Source organism: Argiope bruennichi, chromosome 5 (genome assembly GCF_947563725.1).
Source record: "Argiope bruennichi chromosome 5, qqArgBrue1.1, whole genome shotgun sequence".
Taxonomy (NCBI): Eukaryota; Metazoa; Arthropoda; class Arachnida; order Araneae; family Araneidae; genus Argiope; species Argiope bruennichi.
Genome location: NC_079155.1, coordinates 317,638 through 344,223, shown reverse-complemented (window position 1 = coordinate 344,223; position 26,586 = coordinate 317,638). Strand labels below are relative to the sequence as shown.

The 26,586-nt window shown below is 34.4% G+C and overlaps 1 protein-coding gene across 1 annotated transcript; it reads left to right on the top strand.

Moving 5' to 3' along the window:
* Nucleotides 1–1,645: 1,645 nt before the first annotated feature.
* LOC129968985 (uncharacterized) lies at nt 1,646–2,464 on the top strand. Its single transcript, XM_056083377.1, has one exon. The coding sequence runs from the start codon at nt 1,646–1,648 to the stop codon at nt 2,462–2,464; it is 819 nt and encodes a 272-aa protein (XP_055939352.1).
* Nucleotides 2,465–26,586: the final 24,122 nt, after the last annotated feature.

The following is a 26,586-nucleotide window of genomic DNA, read 5'->3' as shown; positions in this document are numbered from 1 at the left end:
ATATTCTATTATCTAAATCGTTTGTTTTTTTCAAGATAGAGACTTGAAATTTCTGTAGGCACTTTTATGCACGCTTACAAGAAGAATTAGTATGGGATTAAGCCTAAGAGTTTAAGTTATGTTATTAAAAAATACAAAAGTTAATATTTTAAACTTTTTTAAGTGTTTTTTTTTGTTTTAAATTATAAAAAAATACTAAAATTTAACAAAATCATAAATTCTATACTAATTTTATTGGTAATAATATAATAAATATAAATTACTTGGAATAATAAAAAAACACTTAGAATTAAACATTTTCTAAAAGTTTAAAAACTTCAAAATTTTCAATCTTTTTAAACAATGGTACTAAAAAATACATCAGAATTAATTTAATAATATAATCTAAAAAAAGACATAAATTACTTTGAATTTTACTGTCCCCAGCAATTTTTTTTTAATAAAAAAGGTAATTGTGTATCCTTAAATATCACAATAATAAAAAGACATTTCTATAAAATTTTTATAGATTTCGAAACTGAACACAGAAAAAGAACCTTCATTTCACTATTTACCAAAATCTTATATTCACTTTACTTGCTATGACTATGTCTTTTAGGTTGAAAGTGTTTTATCAACAACTGTGGCTCCTGAATCTTAACTGAGATGCGTCATTTTCCAACGAATGGAAATACAAGTTACTGCGATTGCAAAAAGATCTGAGGATTCATATGAAAATGTCCAGATGGCTTCAAACAGCATCTAAGTGCATTTATCTCTAAAGTTTTTGTGATGCTATGCAGCCATCATCTGTTGTGTTCAAATGACTTCTTCCGAGAAACGAAAGCAGCATAAATTTGTTAAAACTAAAGTAGTTGTTAATTAACAAGTGTCTCTTCCCATACTGGAAATCCTGGGAGCATTGCCTCTAGCCATATTTTCAAATATGTCCTTCAGATCTTAACTAATGTTGAAATACCATCTCACGTTTAGATTGACTCCACAGTAAACCATTACTGTTTTGCAACTCATCTTTGGAGATGGAAATCTTTTGTGGACAAAAAGCCTTCGGAAATTTTAAACGGTATTCCTTATGATTAATCCCCTCAGGGGCTCACCTTCTTTAGGTGGGTACGGGTGTCCCAATCCCAAGGTATCCAGGGATCTTTACTCTTTCTTCTCTCTTCCTGCTCTCCCCTATCCCTTTTCTCTTCTTTTCCCCCTTCTCTCTTCCCCACTCTTCTCTCTCCCTCCTTCTCCGTCTGTTTTCTTCATTCTTCCATCCCTCGACGGTAAGCGAGTGAGCTCTCCATGAGAAGCTGTTGTCGCTCTGTTTGCTTCTTGCTTCTCATGGACAGCCAAAACACCACGTGTTCGCCGTGCGTGGCGACCCTTTAGACGGGTGGTACATTTCGGTCCCTTATGTATCAATCGGCCGGTATCCCAGATATTTGACTGGGCTGCTCAAAGGGATCAAGCGAAGGGGTCACTTCTTGGGCTTGGCGTTAAGGGTGGTCACTGTCCCCGGGGGTGACTCTCAGCGTATAGGTTTCGGCTAGCACCATGTAAGCGCCGAGGCTGGGAATGTCTGGAGCCGGTGGCTGCCATCCCTTGTTGGGCTCCGTGGTGGGCGGTGCCGTCGAGCCCGAACCTTAATCTATATCATATGGGTCTTGAATCTAACGTCGTTGTAGCATCATCCAATTCTCGTTTCATGATTATTAGTACTCAAAACACATTTCATCGAGTTTCTCCTTTCCTTGTGCACAAATTGATACAATCGACAATTGGTGAAGTACAAAATATAAAAAAACTACGTTCTGGTGACCTTTTGTTGCAGACTTCCGAGAAGCAAGCTCTTCTTATTAGTAAACTCACCAAATTAGGAGATTTTCCTGTCCAAACAGCCTTACATAAAACTTTAAACTTTTCACGTGGTGTCATTTCCGAGCCGGATCTCATCGACTTATCTGATGGAGATCTTGTAACAGAATTTTCAGACCAGCAAGTATGCGCCGCGCGTCGTATTAACATTCGACGTGACGGTCAACTTATACCAACAAAACACATTGTATTAACTTTTCAAACTCCAGTTCTTCCTAAATCAGTCAAAGCAGGATACAAAATTTGTAGAGTTCGGCCAAACATACCTAACCCTCTTAGGTGTTTTAAATGCCAAAGGTACGGCCATTCACAGCAAGCATGTCGTAGCAAAATGATCATGTGTGCAAAATGTGCTGAATCTGGACATGACATAAATAATTGCCATTCAGACACCATGAAGTGCGTTAATTGCTCTGGGTCTCATACTTCTATCTCCAAGTCTTGCCCTAAATGGACTCTAGAGAAGGAGGTGATATCCACAAAAATACGAAAAAACATATCCTTCGCAGAAGCAAGAAAATTAATAAATGATAGAACTCCAAAAGTTGGTGCCTCTTACTCTGGTATACTTAAAGCAACACTCATATGTAGTAGTGTTTAAACCGATTCTCGCATAACTCAATTACCACCCACTAGTTCAGTTTAAAATAAAACTACAAAATTGCCAGCAGTCTCCTCTGTTTCGTTGTCATCCAGTTACCCTGTAATTGATAAAACTGCCAAACGTAATCGCAGTAATAAAACAAAAATCTCCACGACATCATCTCTTAAAGCTTGTCAAGTAAATACAAAGCAAAGAACAAAAAAGAAAGCATTATTGAATCGACCCATTGTGGCAGAGGATTTCTTGAAAACTTATACATCGTCTTCTGAGTTCTCCGATATGGAGTTAGACCCTTCTACTATCTCTAAAAATCAATCAGGTGGAGAAAAAAAGAAAAAAACTCCAGATAAATCTTAATCTTGATGGCCAAATTTGTTTCTTGGAACTGCCGTGGTTTCCGTAACAAAACAACTCATATTAAAGATTTAATTAAGGAAACCCATCCGATTTGTATAGCTCTGCAAGAAACTTATTTGAAACCGTCAGACACTATGAAAATCAGACGTTATAGCTTTATCCGAAAGGATAATGAATCTGACCGAGCTGATGAGGTGTTGCTCTCCTTGTATCCCATAATGCACCCTCGTCTATCATTCCATTACGTACAAATTTGCAAGCTGTTGCTGTTCGAGTCTTGAACCCTTCTTTGACGACAATATGTTGTCTTTACTTGCCACCCAGTACTTCGGTAGAATTATGAGATCTTAATGCCTTAGTGGATGAATTACCATCACCTTTCATCATAGTTGGTGATCTAAATGGTCATAACCCTCTCTGGGGAGAAGAAGAATGGGGAAGTTATTTCCAGTGTTCAGGAAATGGCTGATGCTCTTGCAAAAGCTTTTGCCTCTGTATGTTCAACGAGTAATTACACGGAACCTTTCCTCACGCACAAAAAATACTAAGAAAACATCAAATAACGCTTTAAAACAAAAAAGTGTTTGTCTTACAATGCTGATTTTACTATCTTGGAGTTGAGCAGAGCATTATCTGTCTCAAAACAAACAGCACCGGGGCTGGATGGAATTACTTATTCAATGCTGCAGCATTTATCTGATAGATCCCTACAAAATCTATTGTTCCTGTATAACAGAATTTGGAAAGAGCATATGTTTCCTGATAAATGGAAATTTGCTATAATAATTCCCGTACCAAAGCCTGGAAAAGACCCACAAGAGCCATCCAACTATAGACCAATAGCTCTGACCAGTTGTTTGTGTAAAGTGTTTGAAAAAATGGTAAACGCACGCCTCGTTCATATACTGGAGGAAAATGAATTTATTTCCCCTTTTCAAAGCGGTTTTCGAAAGAATCGTTCAACAATTGATAATCTTTTGGGCTTGGAAACGGATATTCGAACGGCCTTTATGAAAAGGAATCATTTGGTGTCAGTATTTTTTGATATAAATAAAGCATATGATCGAGCATGGAGATACGGGATCATGAAAAATCTTTACGACCTTAAATTTAGAGGGCATTTACCTCTCTTTATTCAAATTTTTTTACACCAGAGATATTTTAAAGTGCGGCTTGGGAATACCTATTCCAATGTTTATTGCCAGGAAGGAGGTGTTTCACAGGGCTATATATTAAGTGTGACACTCTTTGTTTTAGTTCTTAATCCTATTTTATCTGTTGTACCAGCAACTGTTAGCAAGACACTGTATATAGATGATATGCAAATTTCTTGCTACGCCCGTGACATGCGATACATTGAGAGACAGCTTCAGGCAGCGATAAATAATATTGTAGATGAACACAGTTTCAGTCAAATGAACACAGTTTCACATTCTCTCCTCAGAAAACAGTTGCAATGCACTTCTGCAAACGTCCTCTTCATCCAGAGCGAGAGTTATTCTTGAACGATAATCTAATTTCCATTCAGGATCAGCAAAAATTTCTAGGAATTATATTTGATAAAAGATTTACTTTCCTTCCGCACTGTACATATTTGCCGAGTAAAGGCCTGAAGTCACTAAACATACCGAGGGTTTTATCCAATACTTCTTGGGGTGCTGATCGATCGTGCTTGTTAAAAGTCTACCGAAGTATCATTCGATCAACAATTGATTATGGATGTGTTATCTATGGCTCTGCTAAGCAATCTTACCTTAAACGTTTGAACGTTGTTCACCATCAAGCTCTCCGATTGTGCATTGGAGCATTCAGGACATCACCAGTACCTAGTTTATATGCTGAAGCGTTTGAGCCTCATTTGTCTAATAGGAGATTGTTTTATTTCTATCGTAGTTTCTCCAATAAACGCCATCCTTTTCATGAGAAAATCCAGAATGACGTTAACGACCGTTTGTTTAATCTCGCAAATCCTACATACCTCATTTGGGATTGCGTATACGAAGAATATTACCAAATGATTTTACAGATATACAAATATATGCGGCTGATAGTTCAAACTCAGCTCCATGGATAGAAAATAAATTACACTATGAAGACCCATTTAAACAATTTAGAAAATCAGACACTGATAGCTCGGTTTTTATTTCACTTTTTTAACATCATGTTCTAATGAACCCCTTTTTACGGATGATTCTAAGTCATCTCATCATGTGGGTTACGCATTTGTTCATGGTCATCGCTTTATAAGTTATAAACTTCGTCCTTTTACTTCTGTTTTTACCTCGGAATTAACTGCTATTTACTTAGCCCTCAAATATATTTATGAACAACAGATCCATAAGTCTGCTATTTACACGGACTCTCTGAGTGTTCTGCATCTCTCGGTCATCCACTTCTACAGGAAGTGAAGAAGATATACGTCTTCTATATTTGAAAAATATTAGAGTTTTGCTTTCCTGGATCCCTTCGCACATGGGTATTTTTGGAAATGAAATCGCAGATACAGCAGTTAAGTCAGCGAGCGTAATTTTGCCCCAACGTATTTCTTATAAAGATATGCGTACAGTTAGTATTCATTGGTGCTATCGCCAGTGTCAAAATCAATGGGACATGGAAACTAACAACAAGCTTCACTTTATTAAACCACAATTGGCCAACTGGTCTTCAAAACGAAGCAGGCGCTATGATGTAATTTTATTTAAGATGTTGGTATCATCCATGAAATTTAACTTACAATTTTAATACCTTCTTTCCTTAACTTTTGACTAGTTTGAACACTGTCAGTTGCACTTCTTGTAACGATAAACTACTTTTTATCTTGCTGTGAAAATTTTAAGTTGCTTCGGCGCAGCATATTCTGCAACAGGATCTTGCACCAGAAATCTAAATCTAAATCTAAATCTAAAATCCGTATGATTAATGCAGCTGAGTTGCATCAGAATGAAACACAGTTAATCTCGGGAGATCTATTTTAAGCTTCTGCTAAAAGTGTCCCTGCGGATGAATGGGGTATTATTCTTATCACTGAGCAGTTCAAAATGGCCTCAACAATAATCCATCGATTATGAGGCTGAAAGAAATGCAAATGTCTTAACTGAATAAAAGACAAAATTCCTTTTTTGCATAGCAGCTTATTTGCTTCCAATTCTTATATACTAATAACACTATGAACAATTTATTTCAAATTATTTTTCTTCATCTGAAATAGTCGTTATAATTATCTTTTAAGATTTCTTTCTGAGTGTAAAGAACGAATCTCAGGTGCTCCTCTTTCTAATAATGAAAGGCAAGAAGCTTGAAATAGGTTTTAAGGTGGGTTCAGTTTATTCGTTTTTATAATGAATTTTGGTTTCTAAAAATATTCCAGCCTAAAGCATTTTAAGCTTACTTTATCTTTTTCTGACTAATGAAGGTATTTATAGGCGGGAGGTCATTTATAAAATTCTGAATTAGTTTTTAATTTTAAGCATCCTATAATTATTCTGGATCAACATACAATTGCTTATCTAATAATATTATATAATTTACATGCAGACAGAACATACTTTACTGTCCAGAATTTTAAAACAAAACTATTAGATTATAAATGACAAGAAACTTATCCTTTCATTTATACAGAAATGCATCATTTGTCACAGATATAAATGTTTATCAAATAATTATTTAAGGAGGAACTTGCGAAAGCAAATATTAACACTAAAAAGAATTTTTTTTTTGCAGCATTCGTATTAATTATGTTGTTCTATAATTGTAAATTGCTACACATTGTGATTATAATGCTACTATCGTTGCATTAAGATCACAAAAATTTGTCTTACTTTATTTGCAAGTGTAACCATTACAGTGCACTAAAATGAGGTCCTCAGTTGCTTAATGACTGATTTTCTTATTATTCATTTTAGAAGATTTGTGTCTAGGCCAGGTGAGATTACATATTTATTTTCAAATAATGGTACGAACTTTACTGGGTAAAAAAGAAAATTATTTGAATTGTTTGCATCTCTTATACTTTCATTTAACAGCAATGAATTTGTTTTAAATTATTTAGATCAAACAACTGTAGAATAGTGAGGGGTTCTGTCTGCTTCTCCCCTCTTGGTGGCTTTTGGAAATCGTGAATTAAATCGTTAAAAAATTAATTAAAGAAACGAAGTTACATTTGAAGATTCAATTACTCTCCTATTTCAAATTGAAGCTATTTAAGACATTAAATACATACACACGTCAGAGGATTAAAGACATCCATTCTTCTCAAAATATATTTGCCCGTCCTCTAATGGCTGTGTATATCATTTTCCGATACATCAATTGATATGTGATGATGGAAAAAGTGAAATACCTTTCGATTTTTTTAGCTCACATATCTGTTTCAAATAAATGTTAATTTGAAATGTAAACTCTAAATTTTAAAATATTAAATTAATATAAGCATGAAAATAGAAATAAAATAAATATCATAATCAATGAAATTTAAGAAATAAATATTATTAACTAATACTTCAAAATCTTTTTACTTTCACTTTCTATTTCCAAGCGAAAATTAAAATAGCAGCAAGCAATCAAAGTGAAAATTCGATCACCGCAAGAAAGTTCATCTTTTTATTGCTAAACTCAAGAAACTGTAACACTCTTTATCGACTTTAAGGCAATAAAAGTGACCACGCTGTATTATTACACTGACCACTAATTTCGAAGCTGTTCGCCAAGACGAAGAAACTCTAAGTATCAATTTAATAGAGCAATGAGGCGAGGAGCTGACTTGATCTCGTTTATCGGCTTTGGCTTAAAAAGCCTTTTTTCCTCGATGATTTGATGGCGGAGCAATGTCCTGGAAAAAACACTTAGAAAAGGGCAGCAGCGGGCAGAATATCTTATTTCTTTTTCAGTTTTGTGAATCCTAATCGAATTTTATTTCTAACTAGTGGAATAGTTATATACTTAGGAGCGCATTCACCGATTGCATGAAACGTCTGTATCTGTCTGAGAAATATTATTTCAAAATAACAATGCGCAGAATCTTTCAAAAGTGTCTAAAAAGAATAAGAAGAAACAGAAACGCGCCATTTCCAGGAAAAACACGACATTTTTTATCACTAAACTTCCAAATTTCGAAATTTGAGAGAGAGATATGAAGCCTAGGAAAAAAAATACTTCGACCATTTTGAAGTTCTCATAAATTGACACCATTTCACAGCGAGAGCTGCACTCGAGTTTCATCGCTCTTATGCTAACAGGTGCTTCTCAGAAATTGCCACTTTACTGAGCAAAAATGTTTTATTTCTTGGAACAACAGATATCTCATGTGCTGGAATTTCATTATTGTGGACTGCAAACGGAAATAATGAGGATCACAGAAGTGAATCCTCATATGGGTTAACAGTGACCCCAAGTTCTATAGCATTGCAATTCATGTTGGAATATATGAATGCCCACGCATTGCTTCATGTGTCACAATCTTCACAAGAGATAAAAATTGAGAAAATCCCCCAGTGTACTTGTAATGAATGTGCGTGGGCAACACGCTACAGCAAGCATATCAATGATACATACATATCGAGGAATATCGGTATACATATATCAATATACATATATCGTTTTACGTATACCACCCATGTATATCGGTGACATACATGGAATACGCTGTCAGTTATCGAGGTTTTTATCTCAATGGCTTCGTCACTAAGTACGTCTGACACATCTTAGGAACGGGAAATCCCATGCAGTTCCATGCATCATCCATGCATTCAGCAATCGTTATGATTTGGGTAGCATTTCCTCCAAACGAATAACAATTTCGCTGTGGATTATAAATAATTGCTAAGACACATCATATCGCTGCTTCAACAACGGAAATTTATTATGTTCCTAAGCACAGGAAGTGAACAATGCTTCCTATTACTTTTCCATCCTTTTAACAATTTTTTTAATGGAAAAGCTACTTTGTAACACCTTCTATCCGTGTCCGTTTAGTTGCATTTAAAACGGATTAAAAATCGATAAGATATGACAACTACAATAAAATCCAAATCTTTCTACACATATACAGAGTATCTCAAAAGGTATGCAACGTCATATATTTACAGATTCGGACAGAATGCGTCAAGATGAGTATTTTAATATGCATCTTGTGAGGGACCCGAATATAGCATCATAGTCTAATTAAGGTGTATGGTTTGTGGTATGAAAATAAATGAAGAAATATCTTCAATAAATGAGGAAAAACCAATTGAAAATTTATTGAGAACTTTCAATACAACAGATTTTGGAAATGTCGGCCTTTCAAACAAATTATATGGCGAAATCTGGAAAAGAAATTTGCAATTGTTTTCTGAAAAACTTCTGTTACAGTTTCCTTGTCCTCGGTTCTGCTCTTAAATCGTCCAGGCTGTTTGAGATAAACTGTGTCTTTTAGACATCTCCGTAAAAAAGTTGCACATATTTAAGATCTTAGGCGTAAGGTGGCCATTCTATACCGTTGCCTATTTTCGTAATAGAATCTATCGTTCCGCTAAGAGATCGAAGTTCTGCTGAGGGCGGTGAAGTCTGACATTATCTTGTATAAACTAATAACACAGTCATTTAATATGTCAAAAAAAAGATTCACTTATTATTAAAAAAAAATTGACCCAATGAAGCCTTCTGCGGATAAGCATACCAAATTGTGAGCCTAAGGGAGTGCAATGGCCGAATTATTGCTTTATGTGGATTTTCAGTGGCCCAGAGCCTTCAATTCGGATCGGTAACATATCCTCGGAGGTGGAAGTGCGCTTCGTCACTGAACCAGATCCGATTAAAATCCTTTTCGTCACACTCGATCTTATTAACCATCGTGTTTGCATAATCAAATCCCCTCAAACAATCCTGATCGGTCCGAATGAATTTCATAAGGGAACAGAGCCGCATCCCTTTTCATTATCCGATGCACCTTGCTTTTGGACATGTCGAGCTGTCGTGCCATCTGTCGTATCGAAGTTGATGGACTTGCTTACCATACTTCTTTCACTTTCTGGACATTAGCTTCCGTTCTTCCGCACATTTGTTTTTTCCCCATCACCAGCACATTGCCTAACACAGTGGCAGTCTCCTTAAATCTTTCGTACGTTATTTTGATAGTCGTGCCGTTTATGTTATAATCATTGATGAATTTTTTCACCTCAGCCGCTGATGATTGCAATTCATGATAAGTCAGCAAGATCAAAACATGATGTTCAATTGAATATTTGTTCATTTCAGAGTCTCAACGATTACGTACAGTAGGTACACACTAATTTCTTAGCGAGTGACGCCCGACTCATTCTCATCAAACCTGATTTATAGTTTTATGTGCTGCGGTGAGAATTTGCTATTCACTTGCAGACGCACTTCAGTGGTTGCCACAAATTTGCGTAGTCACCTGAAGAAGCGTCTTTGTCGTGCAATCGTTTTATGCATCGTAATTTGGAATACAAAATGTCGGATTCGTAATCAACGTTCTTCGTGTAATTAGATTATGACGCTATATTCGGGACCCCATTTGCTGTATATCAAAACACTCGTCTTGATGAGTTTTATCCAAATCTGTAAATATTGGACGCTTCATACCTTGTGGGACACCCTATATCTCTACTACAAACATTTCTACACTGCATGTATATCTTTTAAACTAAAAACTGGATTTAAGAATTTTAATTTTTCACGGACTTTCTTTTATATTAATGAAGTAAGTATTAAAAATTACACATTTGATGAAATTTTTAAAATTCTCTACTCATCTCTAATTTCAATTAAATTGTCTGCTCTTCTCTAATCAACACATTAATTGCAAGATATTGAAACAGTTCATAGAAAATATATTGTGTGATGGACTAAGTTGTTTAAAAATAACCCATAAGACGACTTTTCTATTGTACCTAAACTTTAAAAAAAAATCATGTTTCATTTTTTCCTCATTATAAAGCAGTTTCTGTGTGACGTATGCATTTTAAAGAAAACTTTTGAATTTAGGTTGGTCTCTAAATATCTTCACTGAATTATAAAATTAAAAGAAAATCCATGTAAGCTGTCCGGAAGGCGTAGGTAGATATTGTCTATCCTGAGATAAAATGAAAGAAATTTTGCCCTCAACGTCATTCTTCCCATAGAATTTCGAAAGAGTTGCTTCTATGAAAAATGAAAGACGACGTAGGATTATGCAACTAATGAAAATTTTCTTATGAGATGTTACCTTCATTGGTTAGAAAATTGTAAGAATTAGAAATCTTAAAATAATAACGAATACTTTTTTTAGTGACGTAGTGACGATCATGAGCGTGTTTTTGAAAGAAAAATAACAATGTATAATCCATACGTCTTTTGTAATCGAATCAGTATTTAAAAGACCTTTTGTTTAGAAATAAATACAAAATCAGTTAACTGCGGTAAGAAGTCAAAATGTGAAGCTGTTAGATTCATCAAAAAATTTTATACATCAAATGATAAAGCAAGAAACAATCCGAATGCTCAGGCAGAGGAAAACCACAAAAATTCCGTTTCAAATTCTAATTCTATTCTATTCTAAAAATTCTATATTCCGTTCGGGATCTAGAATCCAATGTCCTCAATTTTTCAAAGAAATCCAATCGCCTTATTTTAACACAAACTAAAACCATTGCAGCTGGCAATGTGGAGCTCCTCCAGCACTTGACTGAATTCAACCAAACTTTGCATGCTTATTGTTCCGACCTGTCACTTGTGCTGCCCTCTTCCGGCAAAGGGAAAAACACTTCAGTGTATCGTGAGCGAGTGTGTGTGCGGTAGCAAGGCAGCGTGCTGCTAAGCAATGATGGCCGGAATAAAAGGAAAAAGAGTCAAAAATTATTCCTGTGTGGTGATTTTTTAATAATGTGATAGCAATCGACATAAATTTAGAGCCTGTGTGTTCACTAATTATTTAAGACAAGAGAAAGAACTTTGTCATCTTTTGAAAATGTAAAAGTTAATTAAATATTCAATTAATTAAAAATTACCCGAAATACTGCTACTTTCCTGCAATAAATTCGGAGTAAACTATTCTAAAAGAAACAGTTTCATATCATCTTAAAATACAAAATTTTGCCTTTATAGTTATAATAATTTCTTTCATGTAGAGAATATTCTTTATTAAGAGGTCTCCGCTGTTAGACAAATGATGAGGCTTTGACCTGCTCATACTCACCTTTTATTTTTTTCATACTTCTATTTTAATTTAATATTATATCAATGCCTTTAATTTATTTCAAAAATCAACTTGAGTAATATTTATAGCATTTTTTTTATTGCTGTTGCTGAAGAACAAAAGTACATTGCCCAAACACATTAGCAAAATTTTGAAAGGACATTAAAAGAAAAGTTTACAAGTAGATGATTAGCAATTTGATCAAGAACAACTACTGATTTTATTTATAGATATGGAAAAAATTATTATCGTTGGTTTCTAAAAGCCGCCTGGTTCAATAAATATTCCAATTTTAATTTTAAAAAAGGTTTCAGACTATAAAAAGACTTTGTATTAAAATTATTAGACATGGAATTATTTTAATCCTGGGTAACGTTGAGTATATAAGCGAGTCAAAATTATAAAGTCAAGAAATAAATGGGGGCTCATTTAATTGCAATTTTCGTTTATAAAGTAAAATTTTCAAGGCAATTATTGCTGAGATAGGAACAATAAATTCCATTATATTTCGGAAAACATATTGTTCTATCGCTAAGTTCACAATACTTTCGTCAACTTTTAGGATGGATTAAACCATTTATTAAGTTTTAACTGTTGTCTAATAATATATTTGACGAGAAAACATAAAATTTTCATCATAAATGTGAAAATTATCTTTATCATAAATGTAACCGAGGAAAGAACACGCAAATAAGTGATGATGTGGAACAATAAAAGTGATTTGAATCACATTATTTTAACAAAAGTTATCTTACAATATTTTTTTTTTGAAAAAGTTCGAAAAATTAATTGATATTAAATAAATTGTTGCATGGAAATAAAATTCATATAGCTGAAAATATTTTTTTTAATTATAAGGTGCAATGTAAGATAATATACCCAGAAATCTTTGAGAATACATTAAATTTTAGATAAATATTAAATTGATTTAAATTTCGAAAAATTCATGCTTATTGATAACTATTATTTTACAAATAAGCAGGAGCCTAATTTCAATCGGAGAGTCCTGATGAATAAGGAAGTCCTGTGATCAAGAAGTAAGTGAATGATATTTCGCCTCTTCTATGTTGTCAAGAAGAAAATACATTTTTGGAAAATGAATCAGTTTGTTTTAAGTTGAATAAAGATAAAACACTATCTTACCCTCGCTTCAATGATAAACATTATAAAAGTAAAATTCAAACGAGCTAAAGCATGCCCAACCTTTGCACAACCTTTCTCAAATGCTAATGAATCAACAAATAAAAATTTTCCTTTACTGCCTCTATTCCTTGTAATCTGCATATTACTTCCTATATTCCTTCCTACTTAATTTCTTCCATAACAGAAAAATCTTTTTATCACGATTTTAATTGAATCAATATTAAATATATAATATGTATTCAAAACCTTCTCTTTTTTGTACTATTTCGTAAATATTTAAGATACTTTTGGCTAAAACAATTGTGAAATGGGTAAATACCCCTTATTCATTGTCGGAGATGCATACATATCTGATATTCAGCAAAATTTCTACTGATGAAAAATTTGATAATTATTCTAAAATCAGATATATGTTAATTTAAGTATGTTAGTTTACATTTTCTGAACAGAGTGACAAAGAAATGAGATTTGGTTTTTTAAGAAATACATATTTTTGGCTCTCATCGCAAACAAGGAGAGAGAAAAAATGAAATGAGAGTGATAGCGGTTATAAGTTATTTAAAGTTTCACTCGGCACTCCTAGGGATTAAACCCTTTCATGTATAATTTTTTAATCTAAAAATAAATTTTATATAAAATATTATAATATGCAAAGTCTGAATAGCACCTAAAACTATCTTTAATTAAAATTGGTATATCAATTGAAGCAGTCAATTTTAAAAATCGGCGATAGTGGATTTCCTTTATTAGTAAATATTTGTCATTTTAATGCTGCAGATTTTGTTCACAAATACTAATAAGAAAGATTTAAAAAATTTGAGACAGCTAATAAAATAGTAAATTTTCCGTAAATATAAAACATAAAAAAATAAACTAAATTAATAGAATAGCAAATAAATAGATCAGCAAATAGTTTATTCTCTACCTTTAAAGATTTTTCTCTTAGAATTTTTTTTTTTATTTTACATTGGCAAAAGTTCTTCACATGTATTCTTGTTCATCAGCAATAACAAAATCATTTGCGTCAGAAAGGATTATTTTCCTAAGCCTTCGATAGAAAATTAGAGGTGCATTTCGTTTAGTCACCATTATAACACTACTTTAAAACAAAGTAAGCGAGAAATTTTGAAAAAAAAAAGTAGTGGTAGACAACTTGAAAGTATTAATGTTACGCTTACTTACGTACTTACGCTCCTTACTTCAGTATCATCTATACCAAATTTTCTTTTAAAAACCTAATAAAATGAAGAATTTCACAGAAAATTATTGGCAATTTAATAAAATTGGTATCAATGTAAAAGCAAAATTTTTAATTTTAAAATGGTATAAAAACATAATTTCCGAGAAAATTTTCACCTTATCGGTTATAGATAAATACCAAATTTTGATTAATTTCTCTTAGCTTGAAGTTCCTGCCGTCTTTGAACATATGTTTCACTTGCTTGCAAAAGCTTTACTTTTCCCGTTTTTCTTTTAGCCATCGGCCAAAACGTTGAGTTATACAACGTTAAATCACTACTTTAATGCTATGAAAGACATTATCAAAAGGTATATATAACGGGAAAGAAAAAAATTAAAAAATGTTGTAGAAGTTGGTAAAGTCTTCCGTTGCTTAACAAAAACTATATCCTTGTCTAAAAATCATTTACATTTCTATATTAATTTTTTTTTAAAAAAATAATAACAACTAATGAAAAAAATTGGAAAGGTATGAAATCGGTTTGTTCGAAAAGGTAAAATTTAAAATTTTTAGGTGGTTTAAAACAATTGGTCTAGAAACATTTCTCCGGAACTTAAGTGGGAAGGTGTCAAATTACAAACAATTTAACTTATTTTTACGCATTGAAAATTCTACAATGTTCTTCCCTTTATTTTAAGTAATAAATAGTAAAATTTAATTGAATTTAGCTCAGTTGTTCAATAGGAAGTATGAAATATACACATGTACATATATGCAAGTGTAACTACAATGACGTTTCTAGGATCTAACACATGCAAGTTGACACTTTTCTTTTATGGATAAAATCCCAAATATTTCAAAAATAATATTTTATCAAAATGCATGCGTAATTAGTTGGAATTGCAGACTGTAGATCTCACATGCATTCATTCATTTCGAAAAATATACCTTTTTTCATTGTAATATAGGAGTAAAATAAATTAAATGAATCTGAAGTTAAAATTTTTGTCTTTGAAAAGTTAAACAATGGAAGATAGCAAAGGAAACGTTAGCAATTTATCAGTTAAAAGAATTCCTTTGAAAGAAGTATGAACCCCCTATATCCTTCCCCAAAGTATTATTTGAAACTCGGCCCTTCTTTTTCTTCTTTTCTAATTTACAGTCGATGTTTGACAACGAAATCACTCGTTTATTGAAGACCGGTAATTGCTTTTGTTTGCACAGAAAATGGGTAACGTTCTGCTGTAATGTGATTGTTATCGTTCTTCTATAATAACAGCCAGACCAGGTGATAATTTTCAGACTTGATAGATAGAAACAGATATATTTTATCGTCATAAATAAGTTTCGATTAAGGCTATTATTGATCTAGGAACGTTTCTTGCTCATTGCCAAGGATATATAGTTGCAATCTATATTTTGATAGGCATCGTGTTAAGTGGAGAATGAATCGAAGTAATAAACGTAGAAATTTCAAGGAAAGTATCCTTTTTTTCGATCAAGTAAGGTTCATCTTAATAAGGAATTTACTCAATGGCTGTGAGTTTTTTTTTCATTCGAAAATTTAGGAACACTGAATGTCTTTAATATAGCTCAAGCATTTTAGGTTAATGATGTGACAGGATATCCAGATAACAAAATGAAATTGAAAGGAAGTTTTACAAAATCTGTGGAAGCTATTTACGATGATATAATCTTTGAATCATCTCTGCATCTCTTTTCGTTTTTCCGAATGGTGAGAGGGAAACTTGCTTGCTTACTGACAAAATAGAGCAAAGCGGTACGTTGGGTGGTTGTGGGGGATGAAACCTTCAAAACCAGATCAGAAGCGATTCAAGTGTGAATTTCATAAATCTCCAGCAAGTAACTGTAAATTAAAGCGAAATGTTTTGCATCAAAAAAAAAAAGAGCAGACGGGCTTATCCGCAATGGAGAGGAATGTTTCCGCCAGTGCAGATGCATTTGTAAATAACCCAAGCAAGTGTGTTCCAATCCCGGCCAATGAATAGGAATTTCCTCACAGTAATACAATTGCTTCAAAGAAATGCAAAAAAAAATGTGTTTTTTCTATCAAAAGAATGAGACCACATATTATAAAAGGTGGTCATTTTGTATGAGGATTATCTTAACAATGGAAAGACGTGTAAAAGATAATTCAGTTGTGACGTTAAACAGTTATTGCTTATACACGAGATACTCACATTGCATTTTGTAACAACTCAACTCTCTGTGTATAGCTGGATCAACTCAACTCTTCATTTTTTTTAAAGTTTGAAACTGTTGCTACGTTTTTAAATTTGAGTAAAAACAAGAATTCGAATTGCGTTTGTGTTTGCATTTACGTTTAGAAGTCATTTCGTACAATTCAGAAGTGGAATTTACAGGTCATTTTAATTTTCAATTCTGTTTAAAGTACAAAATGTTTTTTTTAATGCGACGTCGTAAGGAACAGTTACGTTTCGTAGCCGAAGAATTATTCGAAGATGTTACATCTAGTGACTTGAAAATTCCAGATTTGTGAAAGTTAATATTAAATAGTAAAAACTATGATGAAGAAATGATAAGAGGGATGGTTGATATTTTAATTGAAGAAGCTGAACAGGATCGACAAGCCGAGAGACAAGCCAAGCGGGAAGACGCCGAGAGACAAGAAAAGCGGGGAGAAGCAGAAAGAACCATGCTTTAGAACTTAAAAAGTTAGAGATTGCTGCTGAAACTTCAGATTTCGTTGACTCAGAATTATTAACATCGGCGCAAAAAGTTGTTTGGCAGTCACAATTGAGAAAATCTTGTACTAGTAGTGAAGACATCGGCCTTTATTTTGTTCACTTTGAGAGAGTCATGAAACGAGTACAAATACCAAATACGCTGTGGATGGCATGCTTGGTTAATCAGTTTCCAACTGAAATTGCGCAAATGATTATGAGAGAACCAGAAGAACTGTCCGAAAATTATGAGTATGTGAAGTCACTTTTACTTAAGCGTTATAAATTGAGTGCTGAAAAATTTAGGCAATTATTTTATTCACATGAGAGTACTTGTGGTAAGACATGGAAAGAATATTATCATGATCTGGAAATATTTTTTAATGGGTAGACCGCAGAGCTTAAAATAAACAGTTTTGCGAGTTTGAAGGATTAAATCATCGCATATCAAATGAAATTCTCACACCTCCAGAAATCCGTGAAAATTATTTGCATCAATGGACACAAATAGTTTCCCCATACATGCTTGCTGAAAAGGTTGATGAATTTATTGAACTAAAGGATAATTTCAAGAAAAGTGGTCATTTTAGTAGTAAACTCAATAGCATTAAGTTTGCAAAAGAAGAAAATTACGCCATTAGTAAACAAACTGATCCAAGTAGATTTAAAAACAATCCAACTATCTGCTATAATTACTTTGAAATTGGACATTTTGCTCGTGATTGTGCACAGCCCAAGCGACCAAAATTTTACACTGCATGTAAGAATGAGGGTCACGGGACAAAAGAATATCCAAATAAAATACCTTCACCATCAGTCAACACAATTTCGGCTGGCAGTCGCGTTAATAACACAACAAAGAATATCAGTATTGAAGGAGAAAATACAAGTGTTCTTATGGATACCGCAGCTGACATTTCTATGTTGAAATATAGTTTTGCTCAACGGTTAAATAAAAACATAAACAGAAAAGTTATTGTTCCAATTAGAGGTATTGGAGGTGTGAAAGAATCACTCAGAATCATTATTGTTATCGTGATTATTGACAAAGAAAAGCTACATGAAGTGCTATTTTATGTTGTGACTGATGATACTTTTGAGGGTCCTGACGTCCTCATAGGCAATGATATTATTGATTCTCCCAATGTGGTTATAGTTAGAAATCAAGGGAGATCCAAATTAGTTAATATTGATGAATTGAGCGTTTTACGTGATTTTCAAAAGGATGAAATGCCTGATACAGCAGTGTTAAGGACTCTTAAAGAATTTGTGATTGAACCACGCACAGTTCAATGGGTCACCGGTTTTTAGTGAGGGTAAAAAAAGTGATGGGTATGTATCCTTCAGTACTCAAGACAATATGTCTAATGGTGTTACTTTGGCTGTATATGATGGCAAAACACAAGTACCTATAATGAATTCAATCAATTTACATTTACAACTAAAGAAAAATCGTGCAATTTTTAGAGGAAATTGGGTGCCTGAAAACAAATGTAACTTTAATATAGAAGAAAAAAGAATTCAACTCCTACTGTACTTTTAACAAAAGAAATTTTGCATATATAACTGCATATAACTGAGAATCCAAGTAGCAAACCTGTATCTCGTTCACCATATCGAGCATCTAACTACGAAAGGCAAGTTTTAAGAAAAATAGCTCAAGAACTGAAAGGACAGGGTGTCATTCGGGATAGTTGTTCAGAATATAGTAGTCCAGTTTTGCTGGTATCAAAGAAAACTGGAGAGAAAAGAATGGTAATTGATTACAGACATTTGAACTCGCAGACTATTAAAGATAAATTTCCGCTTCCATGCATTGATGATTTGCTTGAGAGACTTTCAGGTTTTAATTTGTTCTGCATTTGTTCTGCATTGATGCTTGCCAGGGATTCAATCAGATACCCATGGATGAAGAATCCTCACGAAAAGCGGCTTTTACCACACCTGATGGACATTATGAGTCAACACGTTTATTTTTTTGGATTATTGAAAGGACCTCCTGTATTTCAACGAGGCATGTCTTTCGCTTTAGGAGATTTGCTATGGAGCGGTGTCTCATGTTTTGTGATGACATATTCTTTGGTTGGACCGATTTTGATGATATGATAGAGAAGCTGAGACAAGTGCTCGAAAAATTGCTAAATGCTGGACTGACATTGAAATTGTCTAAATGTGAATTTGGGATGTCAGAAATAGAATATCTGGGTTTTGTAATCGATAAAGGTGGAATACGACTAGGTCCACGAAAACTTGCTGCAATTGCCGAGTATCCGGTTCCTAAGAGCAAAGATGAATTACGTCGTTTCCTTGGCTTTACGAGTTTCTTTCGCCGCTTTATAGCACATTACGCTTCCGTTGCTGAACCCCTCACAAGGTTACTAAAGAAAAATTCTTTATTTATATGGACTGTAGATAAATATGAAGCTTTTGAAGAATTTCGCTCTAGGTTAATATCTAGACCACCATTAAAATTATTTGATCCAAAGGATGAAACTGAATTACACACCGATGCTAGTTCAGTAGGATTAGCAGGTATGCTGTTATAACGAAATAAATATAATAATGCATTTCAGTTAGTTTATTGTGTAATCCGTCGAACCACTCAAGAAGAAGAGAAGTATCATTCAAGCCGTTTGGAACTAATAGCTGCTGTCTGGTCGATGACTAGGCTTAGGCCTCTCTTATTAGGTTTACATTTCACGTTGGTCACTAATTGTTCAGCCATAACATATTTGCATTCACAAAAAAACATTAAACCTCAGATTGCAAGATGGACGTAACTATTAAGCGAATTTGATTACGAAGTTAAACATAGAGATGATGCAAAAGTGGCTCATGTAAAAGCTCTTAGTCGATCACCAATTGAAGAGAGAACATGTACACCATTAGATGAAATAGAAGTTACGAGTCCTGTAGAACTAACTAGTCAGCCTAAAGTATTTTACATCTCTACTGAAGAAGACCGGGTAGCTCTTATACAAGCTCAAGATAAGGATCTACAAAAAATTATATCTTCCTTAAAAAAGCCACAGAAAGTAAGAACCCGAAAAGAAAAGCAGTTGGCTGAAAGCTTTGATCTCATAGATGGAATACTTTCCATCCATCGTGAATCTGGCGATGAATGCATCCATCATGAATCTGGCGATTTGCAAAATATGCGAAAACTGTTTGTAATGCCTAAATCAATGCGAAAGTACCTTGCAGTTCTCTTCCACGACTTCGCTGGTCATTTTGGAATGGAAAAAGTAGTTCAAATGATACGTAAAAAATTTTGGTTTCCCCGTATGACAAGCTGCATTAAGCAACATATTAGACAGTGTGTTGTATGTGCATATTCAAAAGTATCAGGGGGGAAAGGCCAAGGCAAATTGAATTCTATATCACCTGGAAGTCGGCCATTTGAAGTTATTCACATGGATTTTCTTGGTCCTTTTGTAACAAGTACGTCTAGGAATAAGGAACTGTTAGTTTTTATCGACAATATGACTAAATATGTACGTCTTCGTCCATGTCCTAGCTGTTCAACTAAAAACGTTTTAAAGTACCTAGACGAATTTACAAATGACTTTGGTTGTGCAAGGCGTATCGCTACAGACAGAGGAAGTTGTTTCTCATCATCTTTATTTGAAGACTATTGCAAACAGTTTGGAATCAAGCATACATTAAATTCTAGTCAAAGACTGCAAGCTAATGGACAAGTTGATCACATTAATCGAATACTCATTCCAAAAATATCATCCAGTATTTAAACAGAATCTCACAAAGATTCTGATAAGATATTGCCAGAAGTACAACGATGCATTAACTGGTCCCCGAGTAAGTCGACTGGGAAACCTCCTTTTGAACTTTTGTATGGATACACACCAGTAAAATTGGGACATTTTCCTCAAGATCTGCTAACAACGTCCAATGAGTACGTGAAGCCAACCGAATTGCAAAGAGATGCCCAGAAAAATATTAGGTTTGCGCAAGAAAAGATGTAAAAGAATTATGACAAACATGAATGTAGAGCACAAAATTACAATATGGGTGATATTGTGGTTATAAGATGACTGCCTGATTAAACTTTATTACAGAAATTCTAAAACTCAAGCTAAGTACAGATGTCCTTTAACAATCATCAAGGTATTATCATCGGATACTTATCAAGTTACTGACCTACGCACAGTTGGACAGGGGAGAAAAAGACAACCTAGTTATACAACTACCGCTCACGCTTCTGAGTTGAAACTGTTTCATCTTATCACAGAAGATGAAGATCTATCTGATGGTGACAGTGAGGACCTAATTACCAGTTACTGCAATGACGGTTCCGATGAAAATTCATGCATAGAGAACACTCAACCAGCAAGGGTTAGACGCATGCCACACCGCTTGAAAGACTATAAGCTGTATTAGAGGGACGAGGTCGTTCCATAGTAAGGATGGTCGAATGTAAAAGATAATTCAGTTGTGACGTTAAACAGTTATTGCTTATAGACGAGATACTCACATTATATTTTATAACAACTCAACTCTCTGTGTATAGCTGGATCAACTCAACTTTTCATTTTTTTTTAAGTTTGAAACTGTTGTTATTTTTTTAAGTTTGAGTAAAGACAAGAATTCGAATTGCGTTTGTATTTGCGCTTGCGTTTAGAAGTCGTTTATTACAGAAGCTGTGTACAGAAATAAACATTTAATATGAAAGGACGAGAACACTTCTTATGCGATATCAGATACAAGTAGCGAAACTAATAATAACAAACTGCTATTGCCACGCAATATCTATGAATATTGAAATTATAACATTAAACAAAAATGTGAACCTTACATTCGGTCCCGCTCAATGCGAAATTTAGACAGTCACAAATTTTAAATTAAAGCGTTTAAAACATTTAATTGTTTATCCAAGTAAAAACTATAGCGACGAGATGAGAGTCCAGTTCAATCAGGAACATCTAGGAGGTCCTCTGCTGCATCTTGCAATTCTGCAGCGGATTCACTCTCTTCCTCCAAGCTATCATCTTCTTCGATGATTGGTGTATCTCGTTTGCAATAAGGACGATTTGATCTGATTTGATTGTTTTTTTATAGCGCAAGGGCCAATACTGGTCAAGCTGTCCAAACTCGAGTTAACTTAAAATTCAAAAAAATATACTCAATACAGTAAAGGGATGTAAAGTTAAAATAACAAAGTGCAGATAGAATTTTAGATATTATGCATGAAATTGATGTGAAGTAAAAATGAAAATACATTAATATAGAAAGGTTCGCCAATTATATCTTTCAAATTTCGATAATCACTGCCGAAATATTTTACTCTTAGAAAGCGGTATTTAGGGCATTCACGTATGATATGCCGAACTGAAATTATAGTATTACATTTTTCACAAATTGGAGCTGTGTCTAAATGAAGTAAATGTTTGTGAGTAAAATGAGATACTTTTCCTGGCAGAACCATAAATTACAGAGCCATTATCTAGCTTAGAGAGTACAGTTGCCTTGTAAATCATAAGAATGGAGATTATGTCACCACCACCCCCAAGTTGAAGTCGATAATACTTTCAGAATATTTAGAGACCTTTCACACTTTTTCCGTAACTGCTGTATATGAGGCAGGAAGGTAAGTTTTTTGTCAAAGATAACACATAAAAATCGAATTTCATTGACAAAAGGTATATTTTCACCATTTAATTTTAGTTCAGGTTCCAAATGAATATTGCCCCTCAGGGGCTCACCTTCTTTAGGTGGGTACAGGTGTCCCAATCCCGAGGTACCCAGGGATCTTTTAATCTTTTTCTCTCCCCTTCTCCCCTTTTCTCTCTTCCTACTCCACCCTGCCCCTTCTTTATACTTCATCCTTCCATCCCTCGACGGCATGCGAGGGAGCTCTCCATGAGAAGCTGTCGCCGCTCTGTTTGCTTCTTGCTTCTCTTGGACAGTCAAAACCCCACGTGCTGGCCGTGCGTGGCGACCCATTAGACGGGTGGCACATTTCGGTTCCCGGTGTATCAATCGGCCCGTATCCTAGACACATGACTGGGCTGCTTAAGGGGATCAAGCGAAAGGGTCACTCCTTGGGCTTGGCGTTAAGGATGATCACTGTCCCCGGGAGTGACTCTCAGCTTATAGGTTCTGGCTAGCATCATGGCAAGTGCCGAGGTTGGCAATCACCAAAGCCGGTAACTACCATCCCTTGTAGGGCTCCATGGTGGGTGGTGCCGTCGGGCCTGAATCTTCTCAAATGTCGCATGGCTCTTAATGTTAATACTGATTGTAATTCTTGTTATAAATTTTTTGTTATTGCATCTGAACAAAATTCATTGAAAAAAGTATTGCCACTCTTGATACATAAAGCAATTATTAGAATTGTAGGTGAAGTAAAAACTATCAAAAAATTAAACAATGGGAATCTGTAAATTGAAATAAAAAACAAACAGCAATCTCAAAACATAATGAAATTGAAGCAAATTGGAGAAATACCCGTTACTGTTACTGCACACCGTTCACTTAACCAAACCAAGGGAGTAATCTCGGAGAAAGAGTTCCAGAGAGACCTTGAAGCAGACATTTTGGAAAACGTAAGAGAGCAGAAAGTAATTGACGTTCAAAGAATAAGTATCAAGAAAAATAACCAAAAAATTCAGACCAAAGATCTGATTTTAACTTTTAATACACCAGTCTTACCAAAATCTGTGCAAATAGCCTACATAATCTGTCCAGTTAAGCCATAAATTCCAAATCCACACCGTTGCTTCAAATACCAGAAATTCGGACACACAATAACAGCTTGCAAAGGGACCAGAGAAATTTGTGCCCGATGCTCTCTCCCAGATCATAAAAGTGATAACTGCTCTGCTCCAACGCCGAAATGCTCAAACTGCTACGGCTAACATCCATCTTATTTCAAATCATGTCCAAAATTTAAAATAGAAAAAGAAATGCAAACAAAAAAATTTCAAAGAGCATATCTTTTCCCGACGCTAGAAAAATTGTAATGGACAGAATTCTCAAACCAGGTTTCTCTTTCTCTTAAGCCCTAACAACTGATACTGATGCCCTGCTTAAAATTCATCCATCTGATGATGATATGTCCATTAGCGACGCTGAAGATAAATCTTTCTCTTCCTAGTTTTTTTTCCTTCAGTGCTTGTCTTTATGGCCACTTTTATTTCCTGGAACTGTCGTGGTTTCCTGAATAAGTCATCAGAGCTTAAAGATCTTATCAACAAGCATAATCCCGCCAGTATTGCACTCCAAGAAACATATCTCAAGACGGATAAACACAATATCCGATATTATTAAATTTTCTCCAAACATGATATTCATTATCGAGCTTCAGGTGGCGTTGCTATCCTTGCAGCTGACCACGTTCCCTCAATGCCTATTAACCTGAACAGAAATCTGCAAGCTGTTGCTATTCAAATCCAGATGCATTCTTTGATTACTGTCTGCAGCCTTTATTTACCTCCAAATGAACTTGTTATTCAATCTGAACTCAATAATCTTATTTCACAGGTTCCGTCACCATTCATAATTTTGGGCGACCTCAATGGCCATAGTCCTTTTTGGGGTAGTCCCGATTCCAATTCCCGTGGTTTGCAAATCGAGCGACTCCTTACAGACCACAATTTATGCCTATTAAATTCAGATGAAAAGACTCATTTTCATCTCCCTACAAGAACTTTTCATTCAGTTGATTTAGCAGTTTGTTCTCCATCTCTTTTACCATTCTTTAATTTAACAGTAGATAATGACTTGTATAATAGTGACCATTTCCCCCTGATCGTCTCAGACAACATATGTAACCCAAATAATCATTCCCATCCAACCAAATACATCCTGAATGCAGCAAATTGGCAAAAATTCACCATTTTAGCTAATATTCAACCCGATATAATCCAATCCTCCACCATAGATGATGCACTAAATTACATAGTTGATGTTATAATTGAGGCAGCAAATAATTCAATCCCGAAATCATCCGGTACACGAAAAAAGCAAAACAAACTTTGGTGTGACGACGAATGCAAATACGCATACAAAAAACAACGAAAAGCATGGGGTATCTTCCAAAGATATCCAACAGCGTCGAACTTTGTTTATTTTAAAAAGACTAGAGCAGTTTCGAGAAGAATACAACGTCGGAAGCGAAGGCTTTCATGGCAAAAATTTGTATCCAGTATCAGCTCTAAGATTTCAAGCCATGAGCTATGGAAAAAAGTAAAGAGAGCATCAGGTGTTTCTACATCAAGCTACACTTCTGTTTTAATTCATAACAGAGTAACATTTCATCCACTAAAGACATAGCAAATTCTATTGCTTCGACCCTGGCACTTACATCCAGCAGCCAGAATTACCCTCTTTCAATTTTAAAGTATAAAAGAAAAGCAGAAGAACAAAAACTAAAATTTTATTCTCGAGCTGATTTGCCCTATAATTGCAACTTTACTTTCTCCGAATTTCAGTCATGTCTCGCCAGTACTCGGGACTCTTCACCGGATCCCGACAAGATTAACTATTCCATGATTAAAAATTTGACCGTCGAATCCCAAAACGCTTTACTGTTATTATACAACCGTATTTGGAATGAACAGTATTTCCCTATTCTCTGGCAGCAAGCTATAGTAATCCCGATATTAAAACCTGGAAAAGGTCCAAAAAACTTAGAAAATTTCCGCCCAATTGCTTTAACATGTTGTATATGCAAGCTCTTAGAAAAAATGATTAATCGAAGACTCGTTTACCATTTGGAGTCTAACCACTTCCTTCATCCTCATCAGAGTGGTTTTAGGAAAGCTCGGTGTGCTCTTGACAACCTACTCGCATTAGAAACTGATATTCTTCTGGCTTTTTTACAAAGGAAACATCTGGTTGCGATATTTTTTGACATTGAAAAAGCGTATGATCGGACCTGGAGATTCGGTATTTTAAAGGATTTACATGACCTCGGATTAAGGGGCAACTTACCCACTTTTTTAAAATTGAGGAAGTTCCGTGTCAAAGTAGAATCCGAATACTCTGACTATTTTATTCAGGAAGAGGGAGTTCCTCAAGGCAATATTTTAAGTGTGACTCTTTTTATTTTAAAAATTAATAATATTTTAAAACAACTTCCCCATTCTGTTAAAGGTTACTTATATGTTGACGACCTGTACATCTCCTGTGCAGGGATGCACATGAATTTTATAGAGAGAAGTTGCAGACTGCTGTAAATAATATACCATCAAAAACATAACTTGTAAAAAAACCAAGTCTCGCAACTCAGTTCTATCGTAAAAAGTTGTGAGATCCATTTAATACCAAGTCGGTCAATTTATTCAGTCCCTACTTAAGGGTGCTTCTGTCTTAAGTTATTACTTAATTAGCTAACTTAACAACATCTTATAGTAACCATATCAATATTAAAAATCTTTTATGGTTAAAATAAATAGATTGACTTGACAATCGCACTAAACAATCTAATTTAATATAATATGTTAATGTAATCTAATTTAATGTAAAGATACATTGTGATTTCATGCGATGGGGTCTCATCCCGAAGTTCACCGAGAAGCCAAGTCAATCTATGCGATTGCCA